The following is a 15,675-nucleotide window of genomic DNA, read 5'->3' on the forward strand; positions in this document are numbered from 1 at the left end:
GATGCTTGGCGACATCTGCATGCTGAGGCCAGAAAGTATACGTATGTTTCGGCAGTGAATGTCTCCTTTTCACGGCTGGATTGTGTGTTTGTGCCCAGCGGGTACTTGAGCAGAGTGCGAGGGGCGGCCATTCTGCCTCGTGGGTTGTCCGACCACTTACCCAGTGGCTGTAGATGTTGAATTGTGCAGGCGGAGGCAACCATTCCGGTGGCGAATGTCCCCATGGCATCTCCAGCAAGCTGACTATGTCCATCATATGAGGGGGGTGATAGCCCACTATTGGCAGGAAAACCTCGGCAGGGACACTGAGGTGTCATTAGCTTGGGAAGCTATGAAGCCCACGCTTCGTGGAGTAGACATAGCGTGGTGCGCGGCGGCTCGCCGCCGACGCAGGGAGGCCATAGTTGCGGCGGCGGCGCGTGTAGAGGTCCTCGAGAGGCGGTGCCAAGGGAGGGAGGTGGCGAAGCTGTGCGGTTACTCCTGCAGGCGCAACAGGCCTATGCATATGTATTGCTTGATGAAGCTCGACAAGCATGGCTCGCCACCCGCAGTAGGATTTTTCAATGGGGGACAAGTCGTGCACTATGCTCCATCGACTGTGTCAGAATACCATGCAGCCAATTACGCTGCCTGGACTTACGGATGATGCTGGAGTTACTATGACGGATCCGGTAGAACTGGCGGCTAGCTTCGCGCGATATTACGCGGAACTTTATGCGCCGCAGGACTGCCTCCCGGCCGACGCAGCGGACAAGTTTATTGCTGACCTGCCCCCAAGGGCTGTCTCTGACGAGGCGCGGGCGATCTTGGACCTTCCGATTACAGGGGAGGAGTTGGGAGACGCACTGGCGCAACTCAACACGGGAAAGGCGCCCGGGCCGAGTGGTTTCCCGTGCGAATTCTACTAGAAGTTCCAGCTCCAACTGGGGACTCACTACAAGGCGGTCCTGGAGGCTGCACGCGAGTCGGGTCGGTTGCCCGCTGATTGGCGACATGCTGAGGTGGTGGTGTTCCAGAAACCGGGTAGGCCGCCTGCTAAGCACGACTCGTATCGCCCCATATCGCTGCTTAACATAGAGGCTAAACTACTGGCAAAAGTGCTGGCGAACCGGCTTCTCCCCTATGTAGCGGATCTGGTTCATCCGGACCAGGCAGGCTTTATGCCGCACAGGGCGACGCGACACAATGTTAGACGGGCACAGACAGCCATAGATGCGATGGGGGCCACGGGTGAGCGGGCTGCCCTGTTTCTAGCAGATATAGATAGGGCGTTCGACTCTGTGAGTTGGGCCTACTTGTTTGCGCTCCTGCCTCACCTTAATCTGGGCCCAGTCTTTATCTCATATGTTCGGCTGCTTTACACTGACATCACGGCAGCTGTGCGGGTCTCGGGTGCTGTTTCCGTGCGGTTTCCAATCGGACGGGGGACCCGTCAGGGCTGCCCACTGTCCCCTTACCTGTTTGCGCTAGCTATGGAACCCCTTGCCTCCTGGGTGCGCATTGATGCGCAGTTGTAAGGTTTCAGATGGGACGGGGGACGCACTGACAGGATTGCGCTGTATGCAGACGACGTCCTATTCTTCCTTACAGACCTGGATAGGTCAGGCCCGCGGGTATTAGACATTATGCGCATCTTCGGAGAAGTCTCGGGTCTGTACCTTAACCCGCGTAAGTCCACCCTATGGGTATTGGGCGATGGAGCGCGAGCGGGCCACTGGGCGTCGGCCCTGAAGGTGGCGGTTGGAGGCCTGTTGTACCTGGGTGTGTTCTTGTCCGAATCTGCGTCGATTTCTTGGGAGCGGAATGTGGTGCCGGTCTGGGATAAAGTTCAGTCGGACCTTAAAACGTGGGCGCGGATGCCCCTTACTATCTTTGGCAGGTCTGCGATATTTAAGATGGTTGCACTTCCGCGCCTTTTATATCAGCTACAGAATCACCCACATCCGATTGTACCCCGGTGGTTTCGGCAGGTTAACTCGGCATTGGGACGCTTCTTATGGGCTGGGGGCGCCGCCAAAGTGGCGCTGCGTACGTGTTTTCTATCCACTTACTGTGGTGGGCTTGCGACATCGGACGTACTGTCCTACTACCAGGCCTCCCACTTGTTAGTCCTAAACGAATGGTGGTACGGAGATAGAGGGGACCCAGCATACGCCTTGGAGCACTTGCTGATGGGGGACCACACCTTGCATACGATTCTATACTCGGCCACACTGCGGCGGCGGCTGCCCCGTGCCACACAGGTGGTATTTACGATATGGCGACAAGCGCTGTGCCGCATGGGTTGGTGGGGCAGACTGACGGCCGAGACTCCACTGTGGCATAATGGACAACTCCCCGCATTGGCCACGCTGTCGGGGTTTGACGGATGGGATTCAATTGGGATCTCATCGCTAGGTCACGTTGTGTCCGGCACGGCACTCAAGTCGTTTCAAGAGCTCAGAGTTGAGTATCATATGCCCAACACCCAATTTTTTAAATACCTTCAGCTCCGCCACGCGCTTGGACCTAGTTTGGTGGGCTTGGAGTCGCTGCCGGAGTTCAGCCCTCTAGAGGCGAAGGTTTTTATGGGAGACCTGGGCGATAAGAAAGTGTCCCGCATATACCAAACATTGGTCACTCACTGCTCCTCCCCCCTCCTTAAACTGAAGGAGGCCTGGGAGCGGGACATTTGCCCACTAGATGAGGATGATTGGAGGGAGGCTCTGGAGACCCCACGGGGTGCAGCTATAGCGGTGCACCTGCGGCTGATTCAGTTCAAATATCTACATAGGGCCTATTATACGCGAGAGCGATTGTGGAAGGCGAGCTTGATTGGGTCCCCGGAGTGTTTGCGATGTGGTACTGAAACGGGTACGCTGCTGCATACTGTGTGGTCCTGTACTGGTCTGTCCCGGTTCTGGCGGGGTGTATGGAGCTGTCTGTCGGAGGTACTGCCATGGGATCTTCCCCAGACTCATCGTCTGGCCCTTCTCCACATACTAGAGGGTGTTGGGGGAAACATTTATAAGCGTCATCTGTTGCTGCTGGGCCTTGTCGTTGCCAAGCGGGACTTGGCGCAGGCGTGGAAGAGTGAGCGGGCTCCCCCGTTGAGTGCTTGGAAGGCAAGGATTGATTATTGCATGTGGTTGGAGCGCCCGGTGTTTGAAGCAAGAGGGTGCCCCCCTAAACATTTCAAGATCTGGAAGAGGTGGGCGGAATATAGGGGTTTGACATTGGATCCCCCGGTGGAACCGGATGACGGAGAAACAGATTTGATGGCCGGGCAGCAGGCCTGAGGAGACGCTGGCTCTCTTACTAGATACGAACGATTATTGGTGACCGGTGATGAGTACGTGCACGGGGTTAGGGAGGGATAAGGGGTGGGTAGTGGGTTCGTTGGGGGGTGCTGGGTGGGGCTGTTTTTGAGTGGGGCTTGCATTTTGCTCCTGTATGCTTATCATTGTGGCAGGATTCTCCTGACTGTGGAGGACTGTATTTCTGCTTTACCTGATCGATAAAATCAATAAAAATTTGTTGTGAAAAAAAAATATACCTAGTGCATCATCTTCAAATGTTAATATCAGGACCATTTCGTGCTCCACTGGAGCGACAGCCACATTCAAAATCTAAACTTATAAGTCATACATGATCTCGGCCTTCATGCAGACCTTTCCATAGATGTGCTATGGAGAGAACAACCTCCCTTAGGGCAAAGCATCAATGAATCAAAATAAATCAACAGTCACATTAATGTCTTTAAACCCTGGGTAGAGTTTTCTCTTTATCCTCCTGTATGGTTCATAGTAACCAAATTAAGATACAGACATTACTTCAGAAGACCTCCTCTCTAATAATACCAGCTTGAGTGTGGTGGGATGATATCATTTTATTCTTTTCAGGACTTTAGTGGCTTAATTGTACACTTGCATTACCAATTGGGGAGGTCAGTCGGAGGTCAGTCTACAGCTGATTGTGCTATTAAGCTTGCTTTTTTTCCGAAAATCACATTTATGTTTATTCCTTACAAATAAGTGAAGTATCGTCAGTGCTAAGAATGGTATTTCATATACAAAGTAGTATTGCACCTCACCCCGTTGAATAAGACTTATACATGACTATTAAGCTTGCTTTTTTTTCCGAAAATCACATTTATGTTTATTCCTTACAAATAAGTGAAATATCGTCAGTGTTAAGAATCGTCAGTATACAAAGTAGTACTACACCTCACCCCGTTGAATAAGACTTATACATGTTGACAGAAAGCAAACCCAGTCCAGCAGTTTTGCGTGCTTTTAACTACTTGAAGAATCTAGAATGACTGCTATATTACGCAAGGGAATTGCAACAGGAAACGATCAAACTATGGCAGCTATAGCAACTGCTTGTGTCTGATTAAGACATTTATGTATCAGCTATGTATCAGCTATATATAATTTATGATTCTACTACTGAATATTGCCATGAAGAATATCGACATACATGAATATCGAGGCACAAAATATTGAAAGGTAAGTGTACAGGGAAATACAGCTTTATTATTTCTTAACTCCACATCTATATATGTACCACTTAGGGACATAAATGTGGAGTTAGGTATAGAAAATTTAGAGTTACTTATCAGTGAATATTTGTTTTCAATATTATTTCCCCTATATTTAGTATTCTTACTTCGATATTTAATATGCAAATAGTCACTAATATAGGAGTCAGTTACTTACCAAACTGACTGAATCCTGAGTGCAAAGGGGCTGCTTTAAACATAGAGTACAGCTTCACTTGCCTGATCTCACTTCTCGCGATTCGGAATTCAACCGCCAAATTTAGTATTATTCGACACTCAGGCTGAGCTCTCTGTGTCTTCGTAGGAGCCACTGGCATGACCGATCCTCAGAAGTCACTGAAGCTTTGCTGTGCGGGTGCTGTGTTCAAATCACCCACAGAACAAAGATTTTTATTTTTACAAAAAGAAATTCTCAAAGCATGAATGTGTTGAAAAACAAAGAGTATGGCATTGGGTGTTTTTTCTTACTGTTTGAGAGCCATTCCTATTTCCTGTTCAGGACCACCAGGCTTTCCCTAGCAGTCCAAAAAAAAAAGATGTCAGTACATCTGAACTCAATAGGACAGACAGTCTGGCGTCCATTGAATGCTGGCCCAATGTTAGTCACATCATAGGTCAAAGGTTTCCGCCCGCTAAGGTTCCACAAGCTGAAACACGGCAATTCCCTGACCTCTACATAGGGTGGGGAAACCCTTGACTTTGTCAGACAGGGTACTCTGTCATATTTGTGGCAGAGCATCCTGCCTGCCAACTTCCAAACAACCCTCTATGTCTGTAGAAACTCAATTTAGTATGTTGAACTGAGAAAGGGGCATGTGTAGATGGCTGCCCAGAGCCGAATTCAAGAAAAAAAGAAATGTTTGTCTATCAACCCCAAAAGATACAAGGAAAAATAATAAAGTGAAAGCATAGAAAAATAGAAATCAAGCTTCTAATGTGCCAAATGAATAAAGTAGCTTAGTAGAACCATTGAATAAAGTTACCTTTAAAATGAGGTGTAATATCAGAATATTGTTGTCGGAATATCATCTACAAAATAGTGGCTAATGGGCTGGTAATAACAGATATGTCCCCAAAGGGATGACTTTATTGCAAACGATACTTAGCACACAATATTCTTACATAGAATCTGGAATGGATCTTACCTGTAGAGGGTAGTGGTATAACAGTTGAATGGTAAAACTTGGGTTTATTCAGATAACATACATTTTTATTGTTACTACAAATTTTGATCAGTGATCAAACTTACAGACTAGGTTGCCAATAGCCTTGTTTAAGTGAGTTACTCCTGTTTACTGCTGGGAAGCAATATCCAGCAATAACATATAATAGTAACATAATTACTGCTGCTGGGCAATACTGCTCGGCTTAGAACTCAGTGATTCATGAGGTTCTGAGCCTTTTACACTTCAGCAGCAAAATGGGGACCCAGACTTCATCCAATAAGAGTTCTATGAGGTCAGATGTGCTGTTTGAATGATTAGGATGGAGAATCAACCAAAGATCAAAAAGATCTAGGTGGTCTTACTCATCCCTTAAGGACCAATGCAATGTCAGCTGATGTAATGTTGACTTTTCTCGTCAATTTTCTCTTTGTCACTTTTACAGAGCGTCTATTACTTTTGGGTATTTGATCTGCAGGCCTCCACTGGACAAAGCATGCAAATGCGTATGATGAATAGATTTGACAGAGTTCAAAACCTCCAGCTGAATTGTAAAACCTGGGGAGATTGGCCAAGTTCCATGATAACTGTAGGCACTTCTCCCTTCACAGGGCAGATGACACACAAAGAGATTCTTAAGATGTAGAAGCTTCTGCTGAAGTGTGTGACTACTTGGATCTCCTTGGGTCCAGCACCTACCTAGTCAAGGCATCAGGCTGAGTACCCAACTGGCTCCAGAGGAAAAGCAGTGCTGTCTGGTCTATCTCTGATTCCGTCCAATAGGGTGTCAGACACAAAAGAACAGGCTTTCTCTTCTTTTTTTAGGAATCAGGAAATGTGTCAACTGCTAGACTGGCTACAATTTTGAATGGTTCCCAGAAAGGCTCAATACGGGGAAGAGCTAAGATTCGTATTCATGCGTTTTATAATGTCTAAAGTGAACTTGTGAAAATGTGTCCCAAACCTTATTTATACCCCTGTTTACAAAATATTAAGTTCATCTTCATCGTGTAATAGTCCTATACATCACAACAATATGCTATTTGGGGCTAGTTTCATTCAAAGAATGGATAGCTTATAAGTAATTTCCAAGAGCTTCCCTGTTCCAGTGTTCCTGTTCTCCTGAGATCCCACATGGTGAGGCAGATGAGAAACTGGAAGCCCCTGCTTGGGTTGGAGTCACCAAGGCAGGTGCATTCCTCCTCCACCTAATCAGTGGAAATAGCTTTTGTGTGCGAAGACAAAGGCATCATGTACTCTCAGGGAGCATTATGAATATTCAATAATATCCGGCAGCCATTACTGAAGAATAAAAAATGGAAAAATATTTACATGCGCATTTGTTTATAAAATAAATATGTACATACACATTTGTTTATGATACTTTATTAATTTCTAATGCACATACAAATTAGTAAACAATTCACATTTTCTGTTATAGTTCTAAAGTTTTCAAAGTAAGCTCCAAGACTGGAATATGACCAACTCACACGACATGACACTTGAGCAGACCACCACAATTCACTTTTACAATGCTAATAACCTCGAACTAAAGATGCCTATGTGCCTCCATTTGTGCGGATCATTGTATCTGCAGACGAGATGAACAAGAGCCAGGAAGATCTCTCTTTGTCAGGCGCCTGCCACTCCTTCATCTGCTTGTCTCTGCTTTCTGCTCTGAAACTGAAACGGGTGCATGTTCCTTTGTTTATCCACTTCTGATTTGACCCCTGAACATGTACCTATGCTTCCTTTAACCAAACCCAAACTGTGTTCGAAACAGTTGGATATGCTCAGCAGGAATAGAAATGACTCACAACTGCATTATTAGAGGAAGCAATTAAAATACCCCCTTACTCCTCAATGGCACAGAAAATGTCACCCTTGACTTTGCAGCCACCACTCACTAATTATGATCCACATGAAATACTCAAAACATATTATATATTGGTAAAAAAACAAGGACACAATTGGCAAGAAAAAGCAAACACAAAACGGCTCCTCTGCCAACTAAAAAGCTGGGAAGGTCATGGCAGGGGTGGAAAATTGTTTCCTCAGACGTCTTCTTGCTCTCCCGCAGGGCACACCACTCCTCCCCTTAAGACTTGACCTGGGCCTCCCGTCAATTGCAGAGGACTTGCGGACGAAACCGGTGAAGTACTGGCATCGGTTATGGTCCACTGAGGAGCTGCACCACTATAGGCAGGACCTCATACATGTCTTGAGGCTGGATGTCAATGGTAAGATCCCTTGGCTGGCACTTATCAAATCGGAATGTTTCAGCCTGAATTTGCCAGACCTATGGGATGACCCAGCGCAGGGATGTAGAAGGATCTCGCGCAAAACCCTGGCACAGCTCTATAAGAACAAAACCCTTGCTGATATGGATAGTGCACATGACAGCGGCACCCTGACCGGATGTTTTATTGTATCCAAAAATTCTTATGCTTTTGAACCTTTTATGGATTTTATTTACCCTCTTTTGGCGAGGAAATTGTTCCTGCAATGGAGGTTTGGTACGCTCCCTACTAAAGTTTTTACCCACAAGTGGTCGCTAGGGGGCGATAAGCTTTGCCCATGCTGTAAAGTTAAGGAAGAAGATGACTTGCACATAATGTTCTGTTGCCATGTCTACAGGAGTCCGAGGAGGCGCTGGCTAGCCCCTCTATGTCGGAATCTTGGCTTCAGTAACTATTTACAAGCCTACAGGGTGCTGAAAACTAATACCCTGGGCCACATTGTGTTTGCGGTTTCCAAATTCCTAATGGCAGCATGGATAATAAGGAAGAAAATGTCTGGTTAACCTATTTTACCACGCTTCTTTAAACTCTGCAGGTTCAGTTGGTTTTACTGTATATATTGCCTTTTATCTGTATGTATTTTTATTGCTTCTTTTATGGTCCATGAGGCCGAAATAAAGAATTTTTGGATTGGATTGGAAAAGGCTGATTTCCAATATCATTTATGAGCATGTGAAGTATTCTTTTATATACACTTATATTTGTAAATTGGCCCTGAAATATCCGACTCCCTATTAGAAAAAGTGCAAAATGAACACCATCCTTTCTACTTGTACTAATGGTATATGGATATTCCCTAAATATTCACATTTTAGATGTTTTGCAGCTAATTCACAAAAACATTGAGGGGGTTCTACTTTACGTATTCCAAAACGCCTTCATGATAGAATCCAATGTTTTTCCTAATAGATGCGATCCCAAAACTTCCGATGTCAGGATTAAATTGTGCAACTCCTTTGTTGATCACTAATGGTCTATTTACATAACAAATGTGTACAGCTAAAAGATATTACAATCTATTCCAAAAAGGGTCAAAGGCAGTAAGAGAAAATGAAAAATATTTTCACTAGGGATATACTGATGTAAACCTCAAAATGTACTTCAACAAGTAAATGTTTAACCATTCATCGCAAAATCCCAGTTTTCTACAATCTACACGGTTTAGGCATCCAACTTCTGTAAAGGACAAGCATTTTTTTATTGCAACGTCCACCATATTGGGCAAATCGGAAGGGGTTAACTGGCACTGTGGTGTTAGGATGGCTCCAGAAGGTAAATAATAATGTTGCATAGTTTGATGCTCTTGAAAATGGTGACTTGTGATGATTGCTGGATCAACCTTACTGCATTTCCTCACTCTGAAGAAACACTGCCCCAGACTAATTATTTAAATATGTCGGAGGAAATGTGTTTTTTTACCTTAGTTAACCAAGCGTACTGAAAGATTTGAGAAGCATTCAGGTTACTCTCAATGAAATCATCTGGCCTTTAATGATGGTATAGGTTCATTGTCCTCTGTTTGCAAGATGAGATAGTTACAGAAGTCCATTCTGTGAATAGCAGTTATTTTGTGAAAATAGTACTCAAAGGCACTACACCATAATGCTGTCTGCAATGTGTCTCCCTGTAAGCTCCTCTTTAGCAGTATCCAACGGCGCAGTGTGGGTTGACAATGCCTGGGGCAAGGCAAGTATTGCGTGGTGCAATTGTACGTTTTCACCCCCAATTTTGTGCCCGAAGAGTTTTGTGCCCAGGGCAGCTGTCCCTGGGGTCCGTCCACTCTACGCCACTGTCAGTATCACCAAGCACACCATTGTTGCTAAACAACGGTGGGACTTAGTTAAAAAGTCATCCTACAAACGAAATCTCTTTTGTTCACATGCTCTTGAAAGCGCACAGCTTGGCAAATTCTCCCAGCATTACTGTATGTAACTTTGTTATTCTGAAATTGAAAAATGGTGGCATAAGTTAGCCACTGGATATTAGGCGTTACACCATCTAATGCAGTGAAAAGCTCAAATGAATTCTTAGCTCCTATGATAGCAAAAACCTCATAAAATATGGTGGTCATTACTTGGCTAATTTCTGTTGCTATGTTTTACCATTTATTGAGCCTTGCCTTGTTTCCTACCCATCAGTTTTTTAATTTTCTCCACAGGAAGTAGGGAAGCAGCTTTCACCTACGCCATAACTGCTGCCGGGGTCGCGCACGCTGTCACCTCTGCCTGCAGCCAGGGCAACCTAAGCAACTGTGGCTGCGACCGCGAGAAACAGGGCTACTACAACCAGGAGGAGGGATGGAAGTGGGGAGGCTGCTCCGCAGATGTCAAATATGGCATTGAATTTTCCAGGAGGTTTGTCGATGCTCGAGAAATCAGAAAGAATGCGCGGAGGCTGATGAACTTGCACAACAATGAAGCTGGAAGAAAGGTACACTAACAAAGGCGTGGATGCAATGTGGGTATTTGCAGGGACATTTGGAGTCATTTATTTTACATGAAATGCAACAGACGTAATGATAAAATGCATGCGGTTATCTAACTGTTCATATGCATGCCCCCTTTAGCCCTTGAAAATAAATTGTGGAGGGCCATAACAAAACATCTGTGTGTTCACTGCGAGGATCCATCAGCCTCGACTCCCCTAGACAATTTCAAACACTCCTAAGTAAAGGAGAAACACGGGTAAAAAATCCAAGTTTCTCTTGCATTCTAGGACAGATCAAAAAGTACAGAACGAGCTACTTTCATTGACTTTTTTTTTTTATTGATCAAATCCTACAGAACTGACCCTCGTCCTCCCCCCCCATCCTTCTCCCTCACCACCGGAAAGAACCGAAACTCCTTTGTGAGAAGCCGTATCCCACCTTGCTTTTCATGACTTGGCAGTTATGGTCTGCTTTGGAACCTGTACTCAGCCTACTCTTGAAGATAAACACAGAGTTCTGGCTAACTCCTGCTACACCTAAAAGGGATGCGATACAGTAAGATTGAGCAAACTATTGTGGAAAGGGAAAAATGCAAGTTAGGCCCGAATGCAGGTTGTTGTCTTCACAAACTGCACAAACATGTTTAAAACATTTATCTTTGTTGTGATGCATTGAAGAAAAAAGAATCAAGAGATTAAGCAAGGATATCTCCTAAAAATCAATACATTTTCAGTGTTACTTGGCTAATCGAGTGGACACGGAAGACGATCAGAAAAGATGAGTTTTCGTTATTTATCTGAAGAACAGGTGCTTTGTTTTGGTAAGGAAAGCAATTGGAGCTTTTTCTCAGTGTGTTCTGTGGATCTGAAGTAAGCTTTAATTGGTTGGAAGCATAAAAAATCTAGGGTTTTGTTTTGTTGCAAAGGGCATCCAGAGGTTGAAGATGTCCTAATGCCTATTTGTGCCAATTTTCTGGGGCATATTGTATTGTACTTCTGTAAAATACTGAACAATTTGCAGGTGTGATACTTAATGTTTTTGCATTCCTTTATTAAATTTGGGGTTCTTGGCATAGTTGGTTTAGGCACGGATTGTTCCTCCTGCTTCCAGATGGCCTCCTGGGAGGCTATAGAGGTGTGATGTGCAAACATCTGATTAAATGTGGGCAAGAGTAGGGATAATTAGGGCATAGCAGGTATTTTCAAGCCAAGTGTGACTCCTAGTCTTCTGGTGCTAAGCCTTGAAGTAGTTTACTATACTAACACTGGTAGAGAAGTTTAGTCTGGTGCTCTGCTTTGCACTGGGAAACAATAGGTTAACATTGAAGTAGTTTCAGAATGCTGCTTGCCTTTAATAAGTTGCTGATATATTTCTAGGCTTTGGTACCGGTCTTGCTTGCTGGTGATGTAGCTGGAGTTGGGTGATGTCAGTGGTGAACGTTGTCAAGGGTATTATTATCAATGATATTCACAACCGCGCAGAATAGCATGGTCAAAAGTTAGAGGTATGAGCTGACTATCAATGGACAACATGCAGGACATCATGAAGCTGAGCAAGACGGGTGCCTCATTTTCAGTTGCTATGATCAGCTAAATAAGGAATTCCTTAATATCAATGTGTGAACTGGTGGTTTATGCTGTTAAATGTTGTCCTATGTTCCTGATCTATAAGCATCAGGAAGCATGTCTTACCCTCAATAAGATACTTTGACAGCCTCTGTCAATTTTGAGCTGACCTGTTTTTGGTCCTCTCGCAAGAAACAAAGCCGGACTGCGGCAGATATGTTTGTTGAATTGACCTACAAGTGTGGATCCCACCTTTTTAAAGTAGGTTTGAATATTATGTGGAAGTTAGCAACAGTTTGTAGTTGTTGGTAGTGACCGCATTAAGGCTGTTGCTTTTTGAGCAGGGACATAATGATGTCTTAGTTGACATTACCCAGTAATGGTACATCTTTGAAGAATTGGTTACAAAATCTGTTGTGGGCAAGGATAAGGTTTTTTGACTTTTATTAAGGGGTTTGGTTAGTTCCTGTATAAAGTGTGAACTAGTCTGGGCATGTTCTTGGTGGTGTTTTCAGGGATTGTGTCAATGAGAAGGCATGGTTGGTAACTGGGAACCTCAGGGGCCTTTTGAATTTTGTCATGAATTGTATTGATTCCATGTATGACTATTTTATGCACGAGTCTTGGTGAGCTGCCAGTCGAGCTGTTTCATTAGCCTGGAAAGATGACCATCTAATAGGGTGGTACACCCAGAATCTCTTTGGTTATATAAACTGAACAGTGTGTATAACGGCATGGTCCAGTTCTAGAGTATCAACATTATGGGGCTTCTTTTAGCCCCAATCCAGTGGCGTCAGCTTTTCATTCAGCATTTGCATCTGCGCTTAATCCTTAATTATCTTTGCATCCTTATTTAATGCGCAATAATTCATCCTTTCTTTTTCTTTTTGAACTATCGTCATTCAAGGGACTGCGAATTTCCCAAGTTTCTCATGTTCTGGTGGGCCATCCGAACCTCTCTTCCCAAAAACACGTACTAAAGCAAGATTCATTTCAAGCGGTTTATTGTCACCAATGCATTTCGTGCCCGTCGGGTACTTCATCAGGGTAACTGTAAATAACAATAGGTTCTAGAGTATCCCAATAGAGGGATAGTTTTATCTTCCTCAAGAAAACCACCATGAAACGATCTGCCCCTTAATTTTTGCCCCTACTCAAACTGATGCTTCCTGGGAAATCTATTTTTTTAAATCAGTCACTATCCAGCTCCAGCTAATTATGGAGTAAAACAACTCACTCATTTTCATGCTGTGTTTAGACAAGAGGGGAGCTCAAAGACAATCATTTTTAAGCAATGGATAAAGTGGGACATGCAGTGGACCACAACTGTGTCAGAAACTTAATTTTGTTAGTAGTGTTGACAGAATAGGATACAGTGGATCATAAAATCCTGTTGCAGTGCATAACTTAGACTGGACTTGGAGAGATTGTAAAATAAAAATGTGTTCCTTTGCCCCATGCAACTTTTGATGTGTACTGTACATCAGAGTTTGTCACTGGCAGACTTCATTTCAGAATGATGTCCTCATTTCTTTACCTCTGCTGAGGATATCCAGATCCTGTTGTAACTGCTACAGTAGATCAACCTTCTCTATTGCTTAGTGGAGGTGAGCCTATGAATGCAGTAAAGTGTTATGAAGATCACTGGAGACAAATCTAAGGTGTTGATTATGGTCAGAAGCAAAGACTCTTGCACCAACGCCATATGTTGTAAGCTCTGGTCCAACTCTCGAACCAGTATCTGTTAAGAAAATCTGGTGTTCTCATGGGCAGTGAGTCGTATCTTTGACCACTGTGAAATGTGTGGAGAATACCCATTAATTTACAACTGAGAAGTCAGATGATGGTGTTATGAATTCCAAAGACATACAGAGCAAGCGCGGTCGCCTCTAATTTCTTCATGCTTGGACTGCAGCAATGGCCATTAGCTGGGCATCCCCAAATATTTAGCTGTCATAACTTCAAATAACTCGAAATATCACAGCCTATTTAATGACACGAACTCCTATTTGACACCATCTTTTTGAAGGTACTACATGGTGAAGTGTCTGCCTGGTGAATCTAGACTTTGTTTAAATGTCTTTCTGTAGCTCAAAGGCTTTCTATATGGCAACTCATTGCTCAGTCCATGCTTTTTTCCTTACATGACATATCCTTCTTCCACTTTGCAGTCAAATGTTAGAAGGGTCTCCCAATAATGCTTCTGTGGGAAATAATTTGAACAAGGTTGAAGGCGAATAGCTGAAGATTTGTTCAAGTAAAAAGGGTATGTACAGTAGCAAGGAGAAAACAAAGCATTCATAACAGACACTTCAAGCAACAGTCGCAACTAATCAGGCCATAGTCTACAATCTAAACATTACTCCACAACACGTGAACTATTTACAATCTACAACATCACATGAGCCACACAGCTACTGCTTGTGCAATGTAACACCTACCATACACCTTCACCCCATAAAAACACAAACAATATTATCACAATACAACCCATACAAACTATTCTAAAATAAAACCATTAACATTTTAAGTATGCTCCATCCATTGTCATCTGGGGCAGAACACCACCAGCAGCACCACCCATAGTACCATCACATTCATTACCGCTTCCAGCAACACAGTTTCAATTCCAATAGTACCGCCACCATTCTCGTCAAGCAACACATCATAAATGCATTGACCTTATTATTACTATTCCCATTGTTCCCAGGACTTAAAAAACCTCTTTAATATGAAATGTATCCCCATAGTCACAAACAAATCCTCACTAAATTCCAAACACAATGCCCTGAAGCCCTTACCATTTTGTTTAAACCCTCTCCAACCTTGATGACATTAGACTACAAAGATCCCACCTTTCTTGATACTCCTTGGTGACATAGTGCAGCCCAACATCCCACTTCCATCATAGTATCCCTGATCTTCCCTTTCTGATGATGCATGGACACTACCATAGATATTCCCTGAAAAAACAATGGTTAAAGTGACATTATTGTCAGGGGAAATTGTCAGTTTAAACTTAGCATTTTACACTAAAAAACACTGAAATGAACCAGTTGTAGTTACTTCAAGAAACTATAACTCAAACCCATGCCATGCAAAGTGTGTCATCAATGATGGCATTTCAAATGTCATAAGTGATGTTATCAATGATGTCATAGAACATGTCATGATTGATGTAATTTGAGAGGTGATATAAGCAGCGCATCCAATTACAGCATGCATATATTTACAGACACACACACACACACACACACACACACACACACACACACACACAATGGAAGTGACAAAAAGTAAATGTTACTTGGAACAGCAGCACTAATAAAAGCACATTAACAAATTTAGTCCTGTAGTGCAACCCAGTGCAAAGGTCAAATTTGACTTTATGACTAGATTGCATTTTAGAATTGCGTTACAGAGGAAAACTACTCTTCTAATATGCATGAGGTGTACTCAGTGAGATTTTACAATACTGCACAGATGTAACACCTTGCATTCAGGTTTTGGTTAAATAGCTTTTGAAAAAAAAGCAGACATTAAAAAATACCATGCCATAAACCATATGTGCAGATAAATCATAAGTGCAGATTTACAAACGTTTCTACTGGGTTAGGGCAAACCTGGAGTCTAGGTTTGGGGTGAGATTTACTAAACATAGCACACCAGGATTTGC

The 15,675-nt window shown here is 43.6% G+C and overlaps 1 protein-coding gene across 2 annotated transcripts in view; it reads left to right on the forward strand.

Annotated features, from left to right (window-relative positions):
* WNT7B (Wnt family member 7B) overlaps window positions 1-15,675 on the forward strand; it is a 731,872-nt gene that overhangs the window by 622,341 nt on the left and 93,856 nt on the right. For both annotated transcript variants that reach the window (XM_078673825.1, XM_078673824.1), the window contains exon 3: window positions 10,165-10,436. In XM_078673825.1, the coding sequence (XP_078529951.1) occupies window positions 10,165-10,436 (272 nt within the window). The remainder of the gene's footprint in view (window positions 1-10,164; window positions 10,437-15,675) is intronic.

The sequence above is a fragment of the Lissotriton helveticus genome, chromosome 1_1 (genome assembly GCF_964261635.1).
Source record: "Lissotriton helveticus chromosome 1_1, aLisHel1.1, whole genome shotgun sequence".
Taxonomy (NCBI): domain Eukaryota; kingdom Metazoa; phylum Chordata; class Amphibia; order Caudata; family Salamandridae; genus Lissotriton; species Lissotriton helveticus.